The 15,785-nt window shown below is 32.2% G+C and overlaps 1 protein-coding gene across 4 annotated transcripts in view; it reads right to left on the bottom strand.

Moving 5' to 3' along the window:
* Nucleotides 1-4,531: 4,531 nt before the first annotated feature.
* The window catches only part of LOC114334275 (farnesol dehydrogenase), a 104,363-nt gene continuing 93,109 nt past the window's right edge, over nucleotides 4,532-15,785 (bottom strand). For all 4 annotated transcript variants that reach the window (XM_028284316.2, XM_050646022.1, XM_050646021.1 and 1 more), the window contains exons 4-5: nucleotides 9,034-9,198; nucleotides 4,532-4,679 (exon numbers count right to left, since the gene is read on the bottom strand). In XM_028284316.2, coding sequence (XP_028140117.2) covers nucleotides 4,638-4,679; nucleotides 9,034-9,198 — 207 coding nt within the window. In that variant the 3' untranslated portion in view covers nucleotides 4,532-4,637. The remainder of the gene's footprint in view (nucleotides 4,680-9,033; nucleotides 9,199-15,785) is intronic.

Genomic DNA, 15,785 nt, shown 5'->3' with positions numbered 1-15,785 from the left:
TATGTATTTATTGCCATAAAAACGAAAAACGAACAACAAAACAAGGAACGCAAACGTAAATGGGGAATTAGATAACTATTGTGTTTAATTTTATTTTCTAAAACATGTAGGGCAAAGAAATATTTCACTATTTTTGTTTAAGTGATGTTTAACAATGCATTTAAGATGATAAGTTCTGCTACAGTCGTAACATTTGCGTCCTTCATTTTGGATGTTTAAACTAAAAGTACAATCGTAGCAAAGACCTTTTGTCTCTTTAACATTCCTTTCAAAAGTCTGTAATAAAATATTTGAAATTATCTTAATTTTAGGTATTGTATTTTTTTCATCTTCATCTAAAGAAAACGACGACACATCTGTTTCACAATGTTAAGGAAAGTGTATTCATATTAGTTATGCAAAAATGTATTGTTAAATGAACTTTCATTAAATAAATAATTAAAGACAAATTATTAAGGATATAATTTTGCACACTGCTACGCAGTAAAAATATAACTTGTCTTGTCCTTGCAACACCAATCTATCAGCTTTTCGTTTGAGTGATCCTCCTACGTCCTACACCATCCATGGGTCCCTTGCCATGGCCACTTTCACTATAATTCCAGGACATTGACTCAATATTTTTAAAATACTGGGGAATTTTCTTGCACATCAATAAACAGTTATTTCTATTTTTATACTGAGATGTAGGACCATCAGATAAAAAATGTACTTGTGTAATATTGGGAAACCTGTTAGCCAACTCCAATAAAATGGTATGTAAGTGGGCCCATATTGCGTGTGATTGATGATCTAGATTGTCACTGACTGAACAAAAGCTCTGAGATTTTACAAGAGCATCACTTTCTGTTCTGTAATAGTACCTAAACACCAGTGTGTGGTGAAATCTGCTTTTTGAAGCACCAAAGTGCATTGACTGGATTTCGCTTTCATATTTTGCAACATAATTTTCGGAAAAATCAATCTGTAGTAAAAGTTCATTTGGTTGCAAGAACTGTTTTAGTCTTTGCAATTATTCTTTCTGCTGGTGTCGCATAAAAAAACATGCTTCATGTACGGCGTAAATTGAACCTGTAAAATCTTCAAAATGTTTTTAACAATATCATTTTTTTGAATTTTTACTGTTTTGCGAACATCTTTAAACTCTCCTTTGATTTCCCTTTTTTCGGCTTTTGATTCCCACACTGCGTATGTTATGATTTTGTTTAAATTTTCATTTACTTCGCTTTTTACAGGAATTGTTCTTTCTTTGCATCTAGGACAATTGTGCAGCATGCAATTTATATCTTTTTCATCACAAACCATAGCTTTCAAAATTTCGTCCGGTTTCTTAGTTGGTATAGTTTTAGCATTATACAGTGATGCACATATCATTTCTACATTTGAATGCTTTGAGCAAGCGCAAGTTTCTCTATCACTTTGCTTTGGAGCGACTACCCAAAAAGGTCTAAATCTACAAAAAGTTGTTCTGGAAACTTGAAATGCGAATTCAGTTGCTAAATATTTTTTGTGTAAGTTGCAAAGAGAATCCAACATAATACGTTTTTGTTTTTTAACTTTATTTTTAGTTATATAATCCTTTTTTCCTGGACACATTTTTGAGTTTTCATCCCTTTCTAAAAAAAGTTGAACTGATTTTGACAACTGCATGGTTACGTTTTTTTCTTTCATATTGGGAATTATTAATGAATTTGCGATGCATTCTGTACGAAAGTATTTTTGAAGTCTCGCCCCTTAAACGATATTTATTTATTATGCTTCCAGACACAATCGATAACGTATTCTTAGCTTTGTGATTTTTTAACATTTTGGCGTTTTCTTCTAATTGATCTTTAATAACTTCCCCAAAAACTAACTTTATTTTGATTTTATCTGGAACTTCGATATCAGCTATCAATTTAGTCACCCTTGTTTCAGGAGATTCTTTTTCTTTTTTTTTTGTTTTAAAAATTGTTTAAATTTAGATTTCTCCCTTTGTAACCTTTTTCGATCTCTTGCTAACTGTTTGGTTAGGTCTCTAATTTTTAATTCTGCCTTTTTAAATTCTCTATAACATGAAAATTTTTCTTTTTTCACTTCTTCTTCTTAACGTGCCCTATCAAGTCCCCTTGACGTTGGCGATTAACATGGCGAAACTGTCTCTGTCTCGAGCTATTCTAAATAGGTGTTCTGCTTTCTTTATTCCTGTCCACTCCCGGATATTCTTCAACCAAGAGGCCTGCTTTCTACCAATTCCTCTGCGTCCTTCGATTTTACCCATCATAATAAGTTGAAGAATATTATACCGGTCTCCCCTTACTACGTGTCCAAAATAGGCCATCTTTCTATATTTGATGTTATCAAGCAGCTCACGGGTAGCATTTGCTCTCTTAAGGACTGCCACATTTGTCAGCATAGCCGTCCATGGTATTTTTAGAATACGTCTGTGCAGCCACATTTCAAAGGCCTCCAAACGGTTAATGGTGGATATTTTTAATGTCCATGCTTCGACACCATACAAGAGGACTGACCAAATGTAGCATTTAATCATGCGCTTTCGAAGTTGAAGTTGCAAGGTATCATTACAGAAGAATGACCTCATTTTTAAAAATGTCGTGCGGGCTATCTCGATTCTACATTTTATCTCTTTATCTGGATCTAGTTGTTCAGTAATATGGCAACCAAGATATTTAAAACTGGGTACTCTTTGAATCATATGACCATCAACATATAACATATTTTTTCACTATTCATCTAAATTTTCCGCAAGATCCTCATGAAATGGGTCGTCCTGATTTTCAATTGTAACTTCATCTTCACTTGTTGCGGGTGAATTATCTCTAGCAAATCTTTCGGTTTCACCTTTCATTTTTTTCTTCTCTCTATATCTTTTGCTGTTTTTACTCCATTCTTTTCTTTTTATTCTTTGATGTCGTGGTGTCAAGTCTTTTATAAACTTAACTTGTCCTTCTTCTTTCTTTTTTTTGTATCGCTCTCGATCTTTTCTTCTTTTTTCTTCAAGTTGCTGCTCTGTTAATTTCATTCTATGTTTCTGAACTCTTTTTCTTACTTCTTCTTTCATCTTTTCGTTACATTTCCTCTTTTTAATTTTTATTTTCGTTGGTGTTCTATTATTCTGCAAGTACTCTTTTTTTATTTTTGCTTGCGCTGTTTTATCATTATTATTGTCGTGGATATTATTTACTTTTTTTTTTTCAGTTCAAGTTTCAATTTTTTTTTCGGCTCGACATTACGTTTATTCTGTTCGAACTTGAAATTGACTTGAATTTTAGGCTTGGAGATGCTAGTTTGGGCCGAAGAATATCCATTTGAAGTTGAAGGCTTAGTCATCCTATCTTCTTCAAAAAGTTCGGACTTTTTAGGATTTAAAACAGTTTTATTTTTATTTTTTTTTCTTCTTTTCTTTTCTTCTTTATTTTTTAAATTTAATTCGTAGGAATTTTTTCTATCTTGTGTTAATTTTTCTTTTAAACATTTTAATTTTTCGCTGTCCATCATCTATAAATAAAAAGAAACTAATCATTTCTGTAACAAAATATAATTTCGGTAACACAATATTACTTTTAAAAATGTTGCCGAAATGACGTTACCGAAATGACGAAATCTTACATTTCGTAATTTAGCTCCCTCTAGGAGTAACTTAGATTATTAAAATTTTTGAGGTTATTAAACATGTCCTATTTTTAAAAAGAAAAATACATTATATTGCTTATCTGAGGCAAAAACTTATGAAAAAGTAGTTACCGAAATGGTCAATAATAGATAAGTATACGCCAAAAAAATCAGTCATTCATTAATTTATAAAAAAAAAACTTACCATATTACTTAAAAACCACTGCCACTAACTCATACATACGCTACGCGCGAACATGGAACTCGAAAGAAATAAACAACAAGTTAAGTCGGTATTGTAGATTTCTTCGCATAAAAGTTGTGTTACCGAAATGATGCGAGAGGTCTGGGACATAACTTTCTAATCTACAATATTTTTATTGGTAAGAACTAATTTTTTTTATATTTAACTAAAAAGTTCAATATTTATTTTCTATAAAAATTACTCTAAAAGGTATATACCTACGTCAAAAAGTGTTACATATATTTGGGTTTAAACTACAAATTGTGACTGTAGAACAGTTACCGAAGTGACGATTTTAAGGTTTGACGATAAATAAAAAATATTTGTAACACTTTTGCAGCCAAACCAAAAAAAAATGCTTCTCGAAACAACTCCGTTCTTTTCAATAGTTTTGGATTTACAAAAATATCTAAAACAGAATTCGAAATAAAATAAAAAACCGCATATAGTACATTTATATGAACAATACCCACACTCACGTGTCGTATCTCTTTACTCAAGTGTCTCAATGTTTTTTATAGTTATTTTTATATTTATCTGTTAGTTTTTATCATTTTTTTACAGAGCCTTCAGTCAGTTTCTCTTCTTTTCCAGTCTGATTAGAATAACACCTCTTGTTAACAATCTGTGACAATGCATTTGATAAGTTTAGTTATAAAATTCTTAATAAAATACTTTTGTTATTAGGTATATAAAATATTTATTTGTGAAAATGCAATAGTGAGTTAAAAAATGTAAATGTATTGTCTCCCTATATATTTATCATCTTCCAAAATTCGAATTAAGCTGTCTCTCCTACCACTTGAATCGTCAATTCTGTAATCTAAAACAAATAAATTATAAATTTAAATTGTGTACTTCAACTTTAATTAAAGTTCATAATAAGATGACAAGTAGGTACCAAACAACTGTAGTAAAATCTGGTGACAATAATTCGCTAACTGTGTAAATATACAGGGTGTTTGGTAAAGAATGGGCCATATAGCTTAACCTTAGATTCCTGAGGTTAAAATAGGTCGATTTAAGCTACCTTACCTGTGTGCAAAAGTTGATAATAACCGAAATACAGGGTGTCAAAGTTAAACTTTTATTTTATTTATTCTTGAATCTTTCCTGACAGGCATGGGATAACAACACAAAATTTGGTAAGCGGGGGTTTTTTGTATGTATTACCCAGAGGGCGCCACATACGTCTTTCAGCGCTCATTTAATACGTTCAATTTTTTTATTCCCCACGTTCTTTTTGAATTAAAATTTTTATTCTCTTAATATTTTTACTTAAAAAAGGTCCACATTCATCTCGCTAAACTTAAGTGTTTTCGAGATAAACGCATTTTAAATCTGCGACACAACATAATTTTTTGTATAATATCATTGTAGTTAGACCCGAAAAATAAACTTGAAACCATAATAATTGTGCCAGTTCTCATATTTATGTCATTGCATCGCAAATTCCATTTGAAGAAATTTGTGATACATTTTTGGATAATTTTATGGTTTTAAGTAATTTTTCGGGTGTAACTATACAATGATATTATGCAAAAAATGATGTTGCCTCGCAGATTTAAAATGCGTTTATCTTGAAAACGGTCGAGTTTAGCGAGATGAATGTAGCATACCTTTTTTAAGTAAAAATATTAAGAGAATAAAAGTTTTGACTCATAAAATATGTAGAGTGGGTAATAAAAAAAATTAAACCTATTAAATGAGCACTGAAAGGCGTATGTGGCGCCCTCTGGGTAATACACCATTTTTGGTGGCGAATTTAGATTTCTCGTCCCAAAAAATCTCCGCTTGCCAAATTTCGTGTTATTATTCCATGTCTGTTAGGAAATATTCAAAAGTTCAACTTTGACACCCTGTATTTGGGTTATTATCAAATTTCGTATTAAGGTATCGACCTATTTTAACCTCAAGAATCTAAGGGTAATCTATGGCCCATTCTTTACCAAACACCCTGTATAAATGGCAAAATTGTTTAGTGTCAATGAGTGTCTAAATATCATAGAAAGTTTAACAAAGACTCCCCAAACAGGGTTAAAAATCAAAGCAGATTAAGACAGGGACGAAGCAACATCTCTGTTGGCAGAAGCCCTCCAAAGTTTTGTAGTGCCTTTTATGTAAATCAGTACTGACAGAGCGTGTTGCGACATTATGAGTGAAATAAAAAAATGTAACAGAAAAAGATAAAAACTGAAGACGGAATTCAACCCAACGTGAAAAAGATTAAACGTAAGAAGAGATAGATAAATTTCTGTCAAAATTTGGTATTTATGACCCTTAAAATAACACCAAATGCTAAAATTTATTAGCCTGTAAATAGTGTGGATGTCTCGTCAGCCGAGGGTATGATCAGTGGCGTGGTAATTTTATGGTCAAACTACGTTTTGTTCTAATTTTTATCATTGTGAGAATTAAAAAAACCAACTAATATTTTTATCTCCACCACTGAGAGCGGTCAACTTTTTGGTTGCCTGTATTCTTCGGGACATATTCGGGACATTTTATCACAAAGTGTAAATATTACTAATTTTACCGTCTTGTAGGGTATCTGCGTTCTCTTTCTTTTCCACTATTATATATATTATATCTCTCTTTGCCGACGTTTAAATTAGGACCCACTTGAATCTCGCTTCAACACGCGCCTCGACCTCGTCGTGAGAAAAAGAAGTTTTCATCATGTCTTGATAGCCTGAGACCGCAGGATTGCCACATCCCTAGATCTCTACATTCAGGATCTTCGTGATAATGACTGGGATGGACAACAGTGTATTGTATACAGACAAAAGACCTGGGCCCGGATTACGTACACTCGATACGCATCGTATCCGCCATGTTTTCCCATAAGGCGCTACAGTAAAACATGGCGGATACGATGCGTATCGAGTGTACGTAATCCGGGCCCTGGGCCCGGATTAAGTACACTCGATACGCATCGTATACGCCATGTTTTCCCATAAGGCACTACAGTAAAACATGGCGGATACGATGCGTATCGAGTGTACGTAATCCGGGCCGCATATTTACAGATGCTAGCGTGTGTAGACACCAGGGTGTTGAAATCAGTTAGGGTTTGTAAAAACAGTACATTTACAGATGCTAGCGTTTGTAGACACCAGGGTGTTGAAATCGGTTAGAGTTTGGAAAAACAGTACATTTACAAATACTAACAGATTTGGACACCAGGGTGTCAAAACCAGCTAGCTTTTTTAGGGCTATATGCATAGATGCTAACGTATATTGATATTGATTTTATACAGTGCGTCCATAAAGTAACGTATACATTTATAATTTCGTAAACCGATTTTTATTTTTAAATTACAATTTTTTTGCATATATATCATACTAGTGACGTCATCCATCTGGGATTGATGACGTAATGGATGATTTTTTTAAATGAGAATAGGGGCCATGTGATAGCTCATTTGAAAGGGTATTCAATTCTGTATTCACTAATAGAAACATTAACACAATTATTTATACAGGGTGTCCAAAAAATTATTTTTTTAATTAAATTAATTAGGACAAAAAGAAGAATGTATGTAATTTATTTAATTCAAAATACGTTTTACTGTTGTCAGAAAAAAAAGGAAAACATGTCATTTGACAGATAAATATTGCTTTTCGCTTAAATTCAATGTTAAAGCTACCACCCACTTGTCTCTTGGCAATTTGAACATTTCGTTTAAACGAAAATCAATGTTTAGTTTTTAAACAAAACATTTTTATGTTTTCTGATAGTAATAAAATGTATTTAAAATTAAACAAATTACATACATTCATCTTTTTGTGTCAACTAATTTAATTAAAAAAAGTTTTTGGACACCCTGTATAAATGATTATGTCAATGTTTATATTACTGAATAGAGAATTGACTAACCTTTCAAATGAGCTAGCACACGACCCCTATTCTCATGTAAAAAAATCATCGATTGCGTCAACTCTCCCAGATGGATGACGTCACTAGTATGGTCAAAAAGTCATAATTTAAAATTAAAAATGGACCTGTTTCAGGATTTTTCCTTAAAGTCGGTGGCTTCCGAAATAATGAATTTATTCCAGACATTTGCACTATACTGTATAAAATAAATGTCAATAGCCGTTATACTATGCATGTATAATGTATAACCACTAAAAAAGCTAGCTGGTTTCAACACTCTGGTGTCCAAATCTGTTAGTATTTGTAAATGTACTGTTTTTCCAAACCCTAAATGATTTCAACACCCTGGTGTCAACACGCGCTAGCATCTGTAAATGTACTGTTTTTCCAAACCCTAACCGATTTCAACACCCTGGTGTATACACACGCTTAAAAATGGACCTGTTTCAGGATTTTTCCTTAAAGTCGGTGGCTTCTGATATAATGAATTTATTCCAGATATTTGCACTATACTGTATAAAATAAATGTCAATAGCCGTTATACTATGCATGTATAGTGTATAACCACTAAAAAAGCTAGCTGGTTTCAACACTCTGGTGTCCAAATCTGTTAATATTTGTAAATGTACTGTTTTTCCAAACCCTAAATGATTTCAACACCCTGGTGTCAACACGCGCTAGCATCTGTAAATGTACTGTTTTTCCAAACCCTAACCGATTTCAACACCCTGGTGTCTACACACGCTAGCATCTGTAAATGTACTGTTTTTCCAAACCCTAACTGATTTCAACACCCTGGTGTCTACACACGCTAGCATCTGTAAATATGCATCCGGGCCTTGGTATTATTAGTAAGTCATATTGTAGTTCTAGGATTATGTTTATGTTTATTTTGTTTCTGTTTATATCTTAGTCTGTTTGATGTCATTTGTATTTTTTCTCTTTAATAAATTCTTAGTACCTTTGGTTAGCTTTTTAAACCGTTATTTTTTAAGATGTTCCTAAATTACACGTAAGACTTCTCATATTTGTATCCAGCATCTTTATATACTTTCTCTCTCATTTAGGACAGTCTTCGTGTTTATCATATTATGTAGACATTAATTTTATCTACACATTTTGTAGGTAGGTTTATTTTCCTTTTAACTTTTTATTCTGTTAGTAGGTGTTATTGAGTAGGAAGGTTCATGGGTAAAGATGACTAGTAAATATGCATAGGAAAAATGCAAACTCTCTGTGATCAATATCAAAGACAGCAACTTCAGTATTGTTGTATTACAATTAAATCTTTACTTACGTTAACATGAGGAGGTGTAGATAACACATAATAGACCGAATCAGCTATATCTTTCGCACTCAGAGCAGCTACTTTTTCAATCTCCTCAGGATTCTCAATTGGCATACCCATCTCTTTTGAAACATTCATCATCATCTCGGTTACAATTGCCCCTGGACTAATACTCTGAAAAATAAAATGAGAGTATTATTTTAGTGAATAAAGTAAAATATTTTTAAAATGTATAAACATTTTCAATTTCATTGCAACACGAAAATACAGCAGCTGCATAACACTCTGGTTAAATCGGAGAGTACAGGAAGAGTCTATACCGGTTTCGGAGGTTTTTTCCTCCTCATCAGTAGTCCCATATTCTCTTCTCTCCGATTTTCCCAGGTATCATACTTTACGCCTTTCCTAATTGCAAGGAACGAAATGTCACGGATGTACTAGAGCCATCTACCGAAAAACAAAGTAAGTTATTAATCGAAGTAGCACAGAAAACGACAATAACTATCCTTCCCATACCACCAGATTGACAACAGGTGGAATACTTTCTTTGGTTACAACCTCCCGAGATTTACAAAAATTATAAATCATACAGGATGCCGAGGAAATTAAGATGAGAGAATTTTAAATAATTTATAACCCGTCTGCTCAGCGTGGTAAAAGTTCCAACAAGAAATATTCCTTAGTATTCAACAAAAGAGTAAAGGAATTAAAATGTATAAACATTTTCAATTTCTTTGCAACAGAAAATGCAGCAACTGCATAATACTCTGGTGAAATCGGAGAGTGCAGGAAGAGTCTATACCAGTTTCGGAGGTTTTTTCCTCCTCATCAGTAGTCCCATATCCATAAAGGCCCAAAGTATGATACCTGGGGAAATCGGAGAGAAGAGGATATGGGACTACTGATGAGGAGGAAAAACCTCCGAAACCGGTATAGACTCTTCCTGCACTCTCCGAGTTAACCAGAGTATTATGCAGCTGTTTCATTTTCGTGTTGCAAAGAAATTGAAAATGTTTATACATTGTAATGCGAGTCTTTTGTTGAGTACTAAGGAATCTTTCTTGTTGGAACTTTTACCATGCTGAGCAGATGGGTTGTGAATTATTTAAAATTCTCTTATCTTAATTTCCTTGGCATCCTGTATGATTTATAATTTTTGAAAATCTCGGGAGGTTGTAACCAAAAAAAGTATTCCACCTGTTGTCAATCTGGTGGTATGACAACGATAATTATTGTCGTTTTCGGGTGCTACTTCGATTGATAACTTACTTTGTTTTAAAATATTTTTATTTTCATAAAACTACTTTTATGAAAATTGAGGCATTTCCTTGCAATTATCATCTCAGTTTAGAACTAAGACAAAGAATGATTAGGTGCTATATTTGCAATGGCGAAGCGTCCATGTAACCACTGTTACCATTGGTAACAGTTAAAAATCTTGCAAATAAATATGTATTTTATGACGATGAATAATTCCATTTATTATTTTATTTTATTTTTACCAATAGAAATATATTATTATATTATGTGTTAATAGTACCTAATTCAGTAAATAGCCAGACACATGAAAATATTGGCGAGTTTATGTGACTCAGTTGCACTTTATTATATTCTGTTACCAGTCTCATTTGTGGTGACAATGAATGGTTATCTCGCTGTCGCTCGGGCGGCTCGGGACCGGCTAGTGAAAATTTTGAAGGAGCGATGGGCGTAAGCGCGCTGTGTATATCAGTAGGGCTGTTACCAGATTTAAATTTGCTAACAGTAACAGTACCTATAATAAAAAGTGTGCGTGCAGTTCACCATGGATGAGTGTCGCTGCGTAATCGATCAACTACTTGAAAAGTAATTCTGATTGAAAAATAAAATGAGATTATTGAAAATGAAAGACCTATTTTAAGCAATTTAAAAAAGGAATTTAAAAAATTAGCTCGATATTTTAAATTTAGTTGGTACAGTGAAAATCCTTGGTTATGTGGTTGCAAGAAAAATAGACTGTATTGTTGGCCATGTCTTCTGGTTTTTACAGAAAAATGGGTAGACCAGGTTCACGATTTAAATAGTTTTAGAGTTTTAAAAAAGAGACATGAAATTTCTCCGTTACCTACATGTAAGATGTATACCCAATTTGATTCAGTTTGGCAAAACAAGAATCAAAAGTTCTCTTAACCAAGCATTTAAAGCAAATATTGCTAAACATAATGAGTTTGTTAAAAAAATAGATAGGTAATACTCGTATATCCTTAGCTTACTTATAATAGATATGTACCGTATGTTTTTTGGCCGAACAAGAATTAGCGTTTCGTGGTCATTTTGAGGGCGACGGCTCTGACATTCGAGGCAATTACAGGGAATTGTTAACATTAATTGCCAAAAAAGAAAAAAAAATTTGCCAACATCTAGAAACATCAACTGTTTTTTCGAGAGTTTCAAGTGATATACAAAATGATATTATTGAAGCTATATGTATACAGGGTGAGGCAAATAAAGGGCCTATTAGAAATATCTCGAGAACTAAAAGCAACAGAATCCTGAAAATTGAAATAAAGGGGTTTTGAAGGATGGTCTATTAAATGAAAATATTTTCATCTCTTTGGAACTTCCGGTTATACCGGAAGTTGCTTATAACTTCGTTTTTTTAAATGGGACACCCTGTATATTTTTACATTTTTGGATTCTCTTCGATGTCTTATTTCTTAAAATATGAGGTTTTGTAATATTATACAGGGTATTTTAAAAGATAATTACGTTTTTTTATTAATTTCGTAGCAAAATTAACACCCTGTAGAATTGTAGTAGTTTGATATCTAAAACTCTACTTATGTTCAAATGATTTTTAATATACTCTACTATTGTTAAGAATCATTAGTATAGCTAAATTTTTAATTTTAGTATACAGGGTTGGTCGAAACTCGGAATGAGTATTTTCTGAGTTTTCTTAAATGGAACACCCTGTATTTTAGTATTGTAATGAAATGATATTTTATGGTACTTTTTTATTTCTTAAGCATTCCCTATACCTAATTGCTTTAATTTTTGCTTAATTGTTAATCGCACCTACAATCTTAACTACGTAGGTATTTTGATAGCTAAACCATTATTGGTAATTTTAAGGACCAGTCTGGATTAATATGTATTTATTTCTGAAAAATTAATTGGTATTGAGTATTTTCACGGCCAACCTAATAAAATTTTACGTATTTTTTGTTGCAATTAATGTTTAGCTTGAATCACCAAGAACTCACAAATTAAAGCAGTTAGGTATAGGGAATGGTTAAGAAATAAAAAAGTACTATAAAATATCATTTCATTACAGTACAAAAATACAGGGTGTTCCATTTAAGAAAACTCAAAAAATACTCATTCCGAGTTTCGACCAACCCTGTATACTAAAATTAAAAATTTAGCTATACTAATGATTCTTAACAATAGTAGAGTATATTAAAATCATTTGAACGTAAGTAGAGTTTTAGATGTCAAACTACTACAATTCTACAGGGTGTGAATATTGCTAAGAAATTAAAAAAAAAAACGTAATTATTTTTTAAAAAACCCTGTATAATATTACAAAACCTCATATTTTAAGAAAAAAGACATCGAAGAGAATCCAAAAATGTAAAAATATACAGGGTGTCCCATTAAAAAAAACGAAGTTATAAGCAACTTCCGCTATAACCGGAAGTTGCAAAGAGATGAAAATATTTTCATTTAATAGATCATCCTTCAGAACCCCGTTATTCCAATTTTCATGATTCTGTTGCCTTAAGTTCTCGAGATATTTCTAATAGGCCAGTTATCTGCCTCACCCTATATACATTTAGCCATATCTTCATTTTTTTAAATATGATTTTTTGCATCTGGTTTTGTAACACTTTAGAAAAAGTCACGCGTCGCCACTGTATATTTGATCAAAATGCTCTTTTGTATTGAACAGAAGTGTGGACACTAAAAGTATCAATCATGAACAGAATTGAAATACTGGAAATGTGGATTCATAGACGAATGCTGAAGATACTTTGAATAATAAGAAAAACTAATGAGGAAGTACCTACAAAGGTCAACAAAGATGGAGGGTCAACTAAAAACTGTTTAAACACTATAATTGATCCTTAAAGGCAAAATAGAAGCCCGTAGAAGTGTAGGAAGAAAACAAGTTTCTTGGTTAAAAAACATTATTGAATGGACTCATATATCAAATGCAGGACAATTATTTCATGTTGCAGAAGATCGAGAAGCCTTCGCCATGTTGATGGCCAACGACATATATATCACACCAGTGGCGGCTCGTCAGAGGAGGCAAGGGAGGCTCAGCCTCCCCATAAATTTTTTACACACTCTACACTGTTTTGTTTATCATGAATCGCGAAAATAACAAGCACTCTCACTATTATACAACGTGTAAATTCCATATTATCACTAATTATCCATACGTACGGAGCATTAGCATTAGAATGCATGATCTTGTCTCAGTTTTATTACATATTATTGTAGGCAGGACCCTGGGTTATCCCGAGATGCATGAACGGAGCACGGAGCCGAGAAGCCCAACAGTTTCCGTTGCTAATGTTGTTCTGAAGCTATTTTCTTGTGGCATTTTTATAATCAAGTAAATTTTACCTAAAAATGATTTTATTAACGTTTCGACGCCCAAGTCGGGTGTCGTTGTCAAAATACAAAATAATACTAAATAAACAAAAATGTTGTTGCTTAGTAAAAAATTCTTCTAATAATTTATTTAATCTGACTCATTTATATCGGCAATTCAGACACGTATTATACATTTTAAAGTAGACGACTTTAAAATGATATTGCCAATATTGATGAGTTGCGTTCCTGGGACGACTTTATTAAAAGATAGTTCATTCGATTACATGAAATCAATCCCAACTCAAGAATATCCGCCACAAAAAATCATAGCATGTGATCTGTCTTTAAAAAGACAACCAAATGCAACGGTGGTACTGAAATTCTCGCGTTAGAGATTCCATAGTAAATCACGAGGGAAAACCAGGAAAAACCTCGTGATACTATCCCGACATCGTAAGTATTTGGGTTTACATTTAGTTTACTCTTAAAAAATTAATACCAAATTCTGACTTGATATTTTAAATTTTAAATAATACTACAATACTAAATATGTACTAACTCGATATGTTACTGATTTACTAATTGTGGTATTTTCTTTCTATTGACTTCCTCCTTTAATATGGGTAACCACATCCTACTGCATTCTACCGAGGAATTTGCGACACAATTGGTTTCATTTAGCATAATTAGAGCCGCTTCTTTGATTTTTCTCTTTTTACTATCTGCTTCTTTTAGGACTATACTTGAATCTCTCCACTGAACTCTATGTTCATTATCCCATGCGTGTTGACATATTTGAGATCTATCAAATTCTCTATTTTTTATATAAGACTGATGTTCATTTACTCTAACGTCTAATGGTCTTGACGTTTCACCTATATAAAATTGTTCGCATTCACAAGGTATTTTATAAATACAATTCTTTGTTCTTTCTTGTTCACTGTTAGGTTTAGTTTTAGATAGAATAGATCTCAATGTGTTTGTTGTTTTGAATGTTGTTGATATGTTGAATTTATTTCCTATTGTTTTAAGTTTCTCGGGTAGTCCTTTTACATATGGTATTGATATTTTCCTCGTATTATTTCTTGTGAATGTTGTAGGATCCCGTTCTAAGTTGTTCTGTTCCATTCGATCCAATCTTGACAATTCCTTATTTATAAACGATATGGGATAATCATTTTTTAATAAAACAGATGTTAACAATTGTTTTTCTTCTAAAAATGAATTTTCGTTAGAACAAGTAATTTTGGCTCTATCATATAAGGATTTAATGATTCCCTTTTTAACGTTGATGTTATGATTTGATTTGTAATTGAGATATCTGTTGGTGTGTGTTGGTTTTCTATACACTTGAGTCTCATATCCAGTATCCTTCTTTGAGACCAAAGCATCGAGGAAAGGTAGGGTGTTATTGTATTCCTTTTCCATTGTAAACTTTATTGTCTCTTCTTGATCGTTTATAATATTCAGGAACGTATCCAACAATTCCGATCTATGAGGCCATATGGAAAACACATCATCTACATATCTCCACCATACTGTGGGTTTTAAATTTTGTTTATAAATGATATTAGTTTCGAAATCCTCCATAAATATATTAGCCAATAATGGAGATAAAGAAGAGCCCATTGCGAGACCAAAATTTTGTTTATAGAATTCATTATTTAGTTGAAAATAGGTATTATTAGTACATAATGTCAATAACTCCATTATAGCTGATACATTTAGTCTTGTCCTAGTTGTTAATGTATTATCATTTTCTAATTTCGTTTTGATTATGTTTAAAGTTTTATCTAATGGTACATTTGTAAATAAACTGTTTATGTCAAAACTTACTAAAATATTATTTGGATTAAATTCTATATTTGATAATTTGTTTAAAAAATGTTGTGTATTTTTTATAAATGTGTCATTCTTATTTGCAAATGGTTTTATAATATTTAATAAAAATTTTGATAGTTTACTACAAGGAGAATTGATAGTACTACAAATAGGTCTAAGTGGAATATTTGCTTTGTGAATTTTCGGTACTCCATAAAAATGTGGTGTCGTACTGTAATGAGGTGTCATTAATTTTCTTTGATAGTACGTTAGGTCATTTTTAAATTTGAATAAAGTTCTATAGATTTTGTTTTCCAGTGTCTTCGTTGGATCCTTCGTTAATTTGGTATAAG

This window comes from Diabrotica virgifera, chromosome 3 (genome assembly GCF_917563875.1).
Source record: "Diabrotica virgifera virgifera chromosome 3, PGI_DIABVI_V3a".
NCBI lineage: Eukaryota > Metazoa > Arthropoda > Insecta > Coleoptera > Chrysomelidae > Diabrotica > Diabrotica virgifera.
Note: the sequence above shows the minus strand (reverse complement) of the source record. Positions and strands in the feature narration are given on the sequence as shown.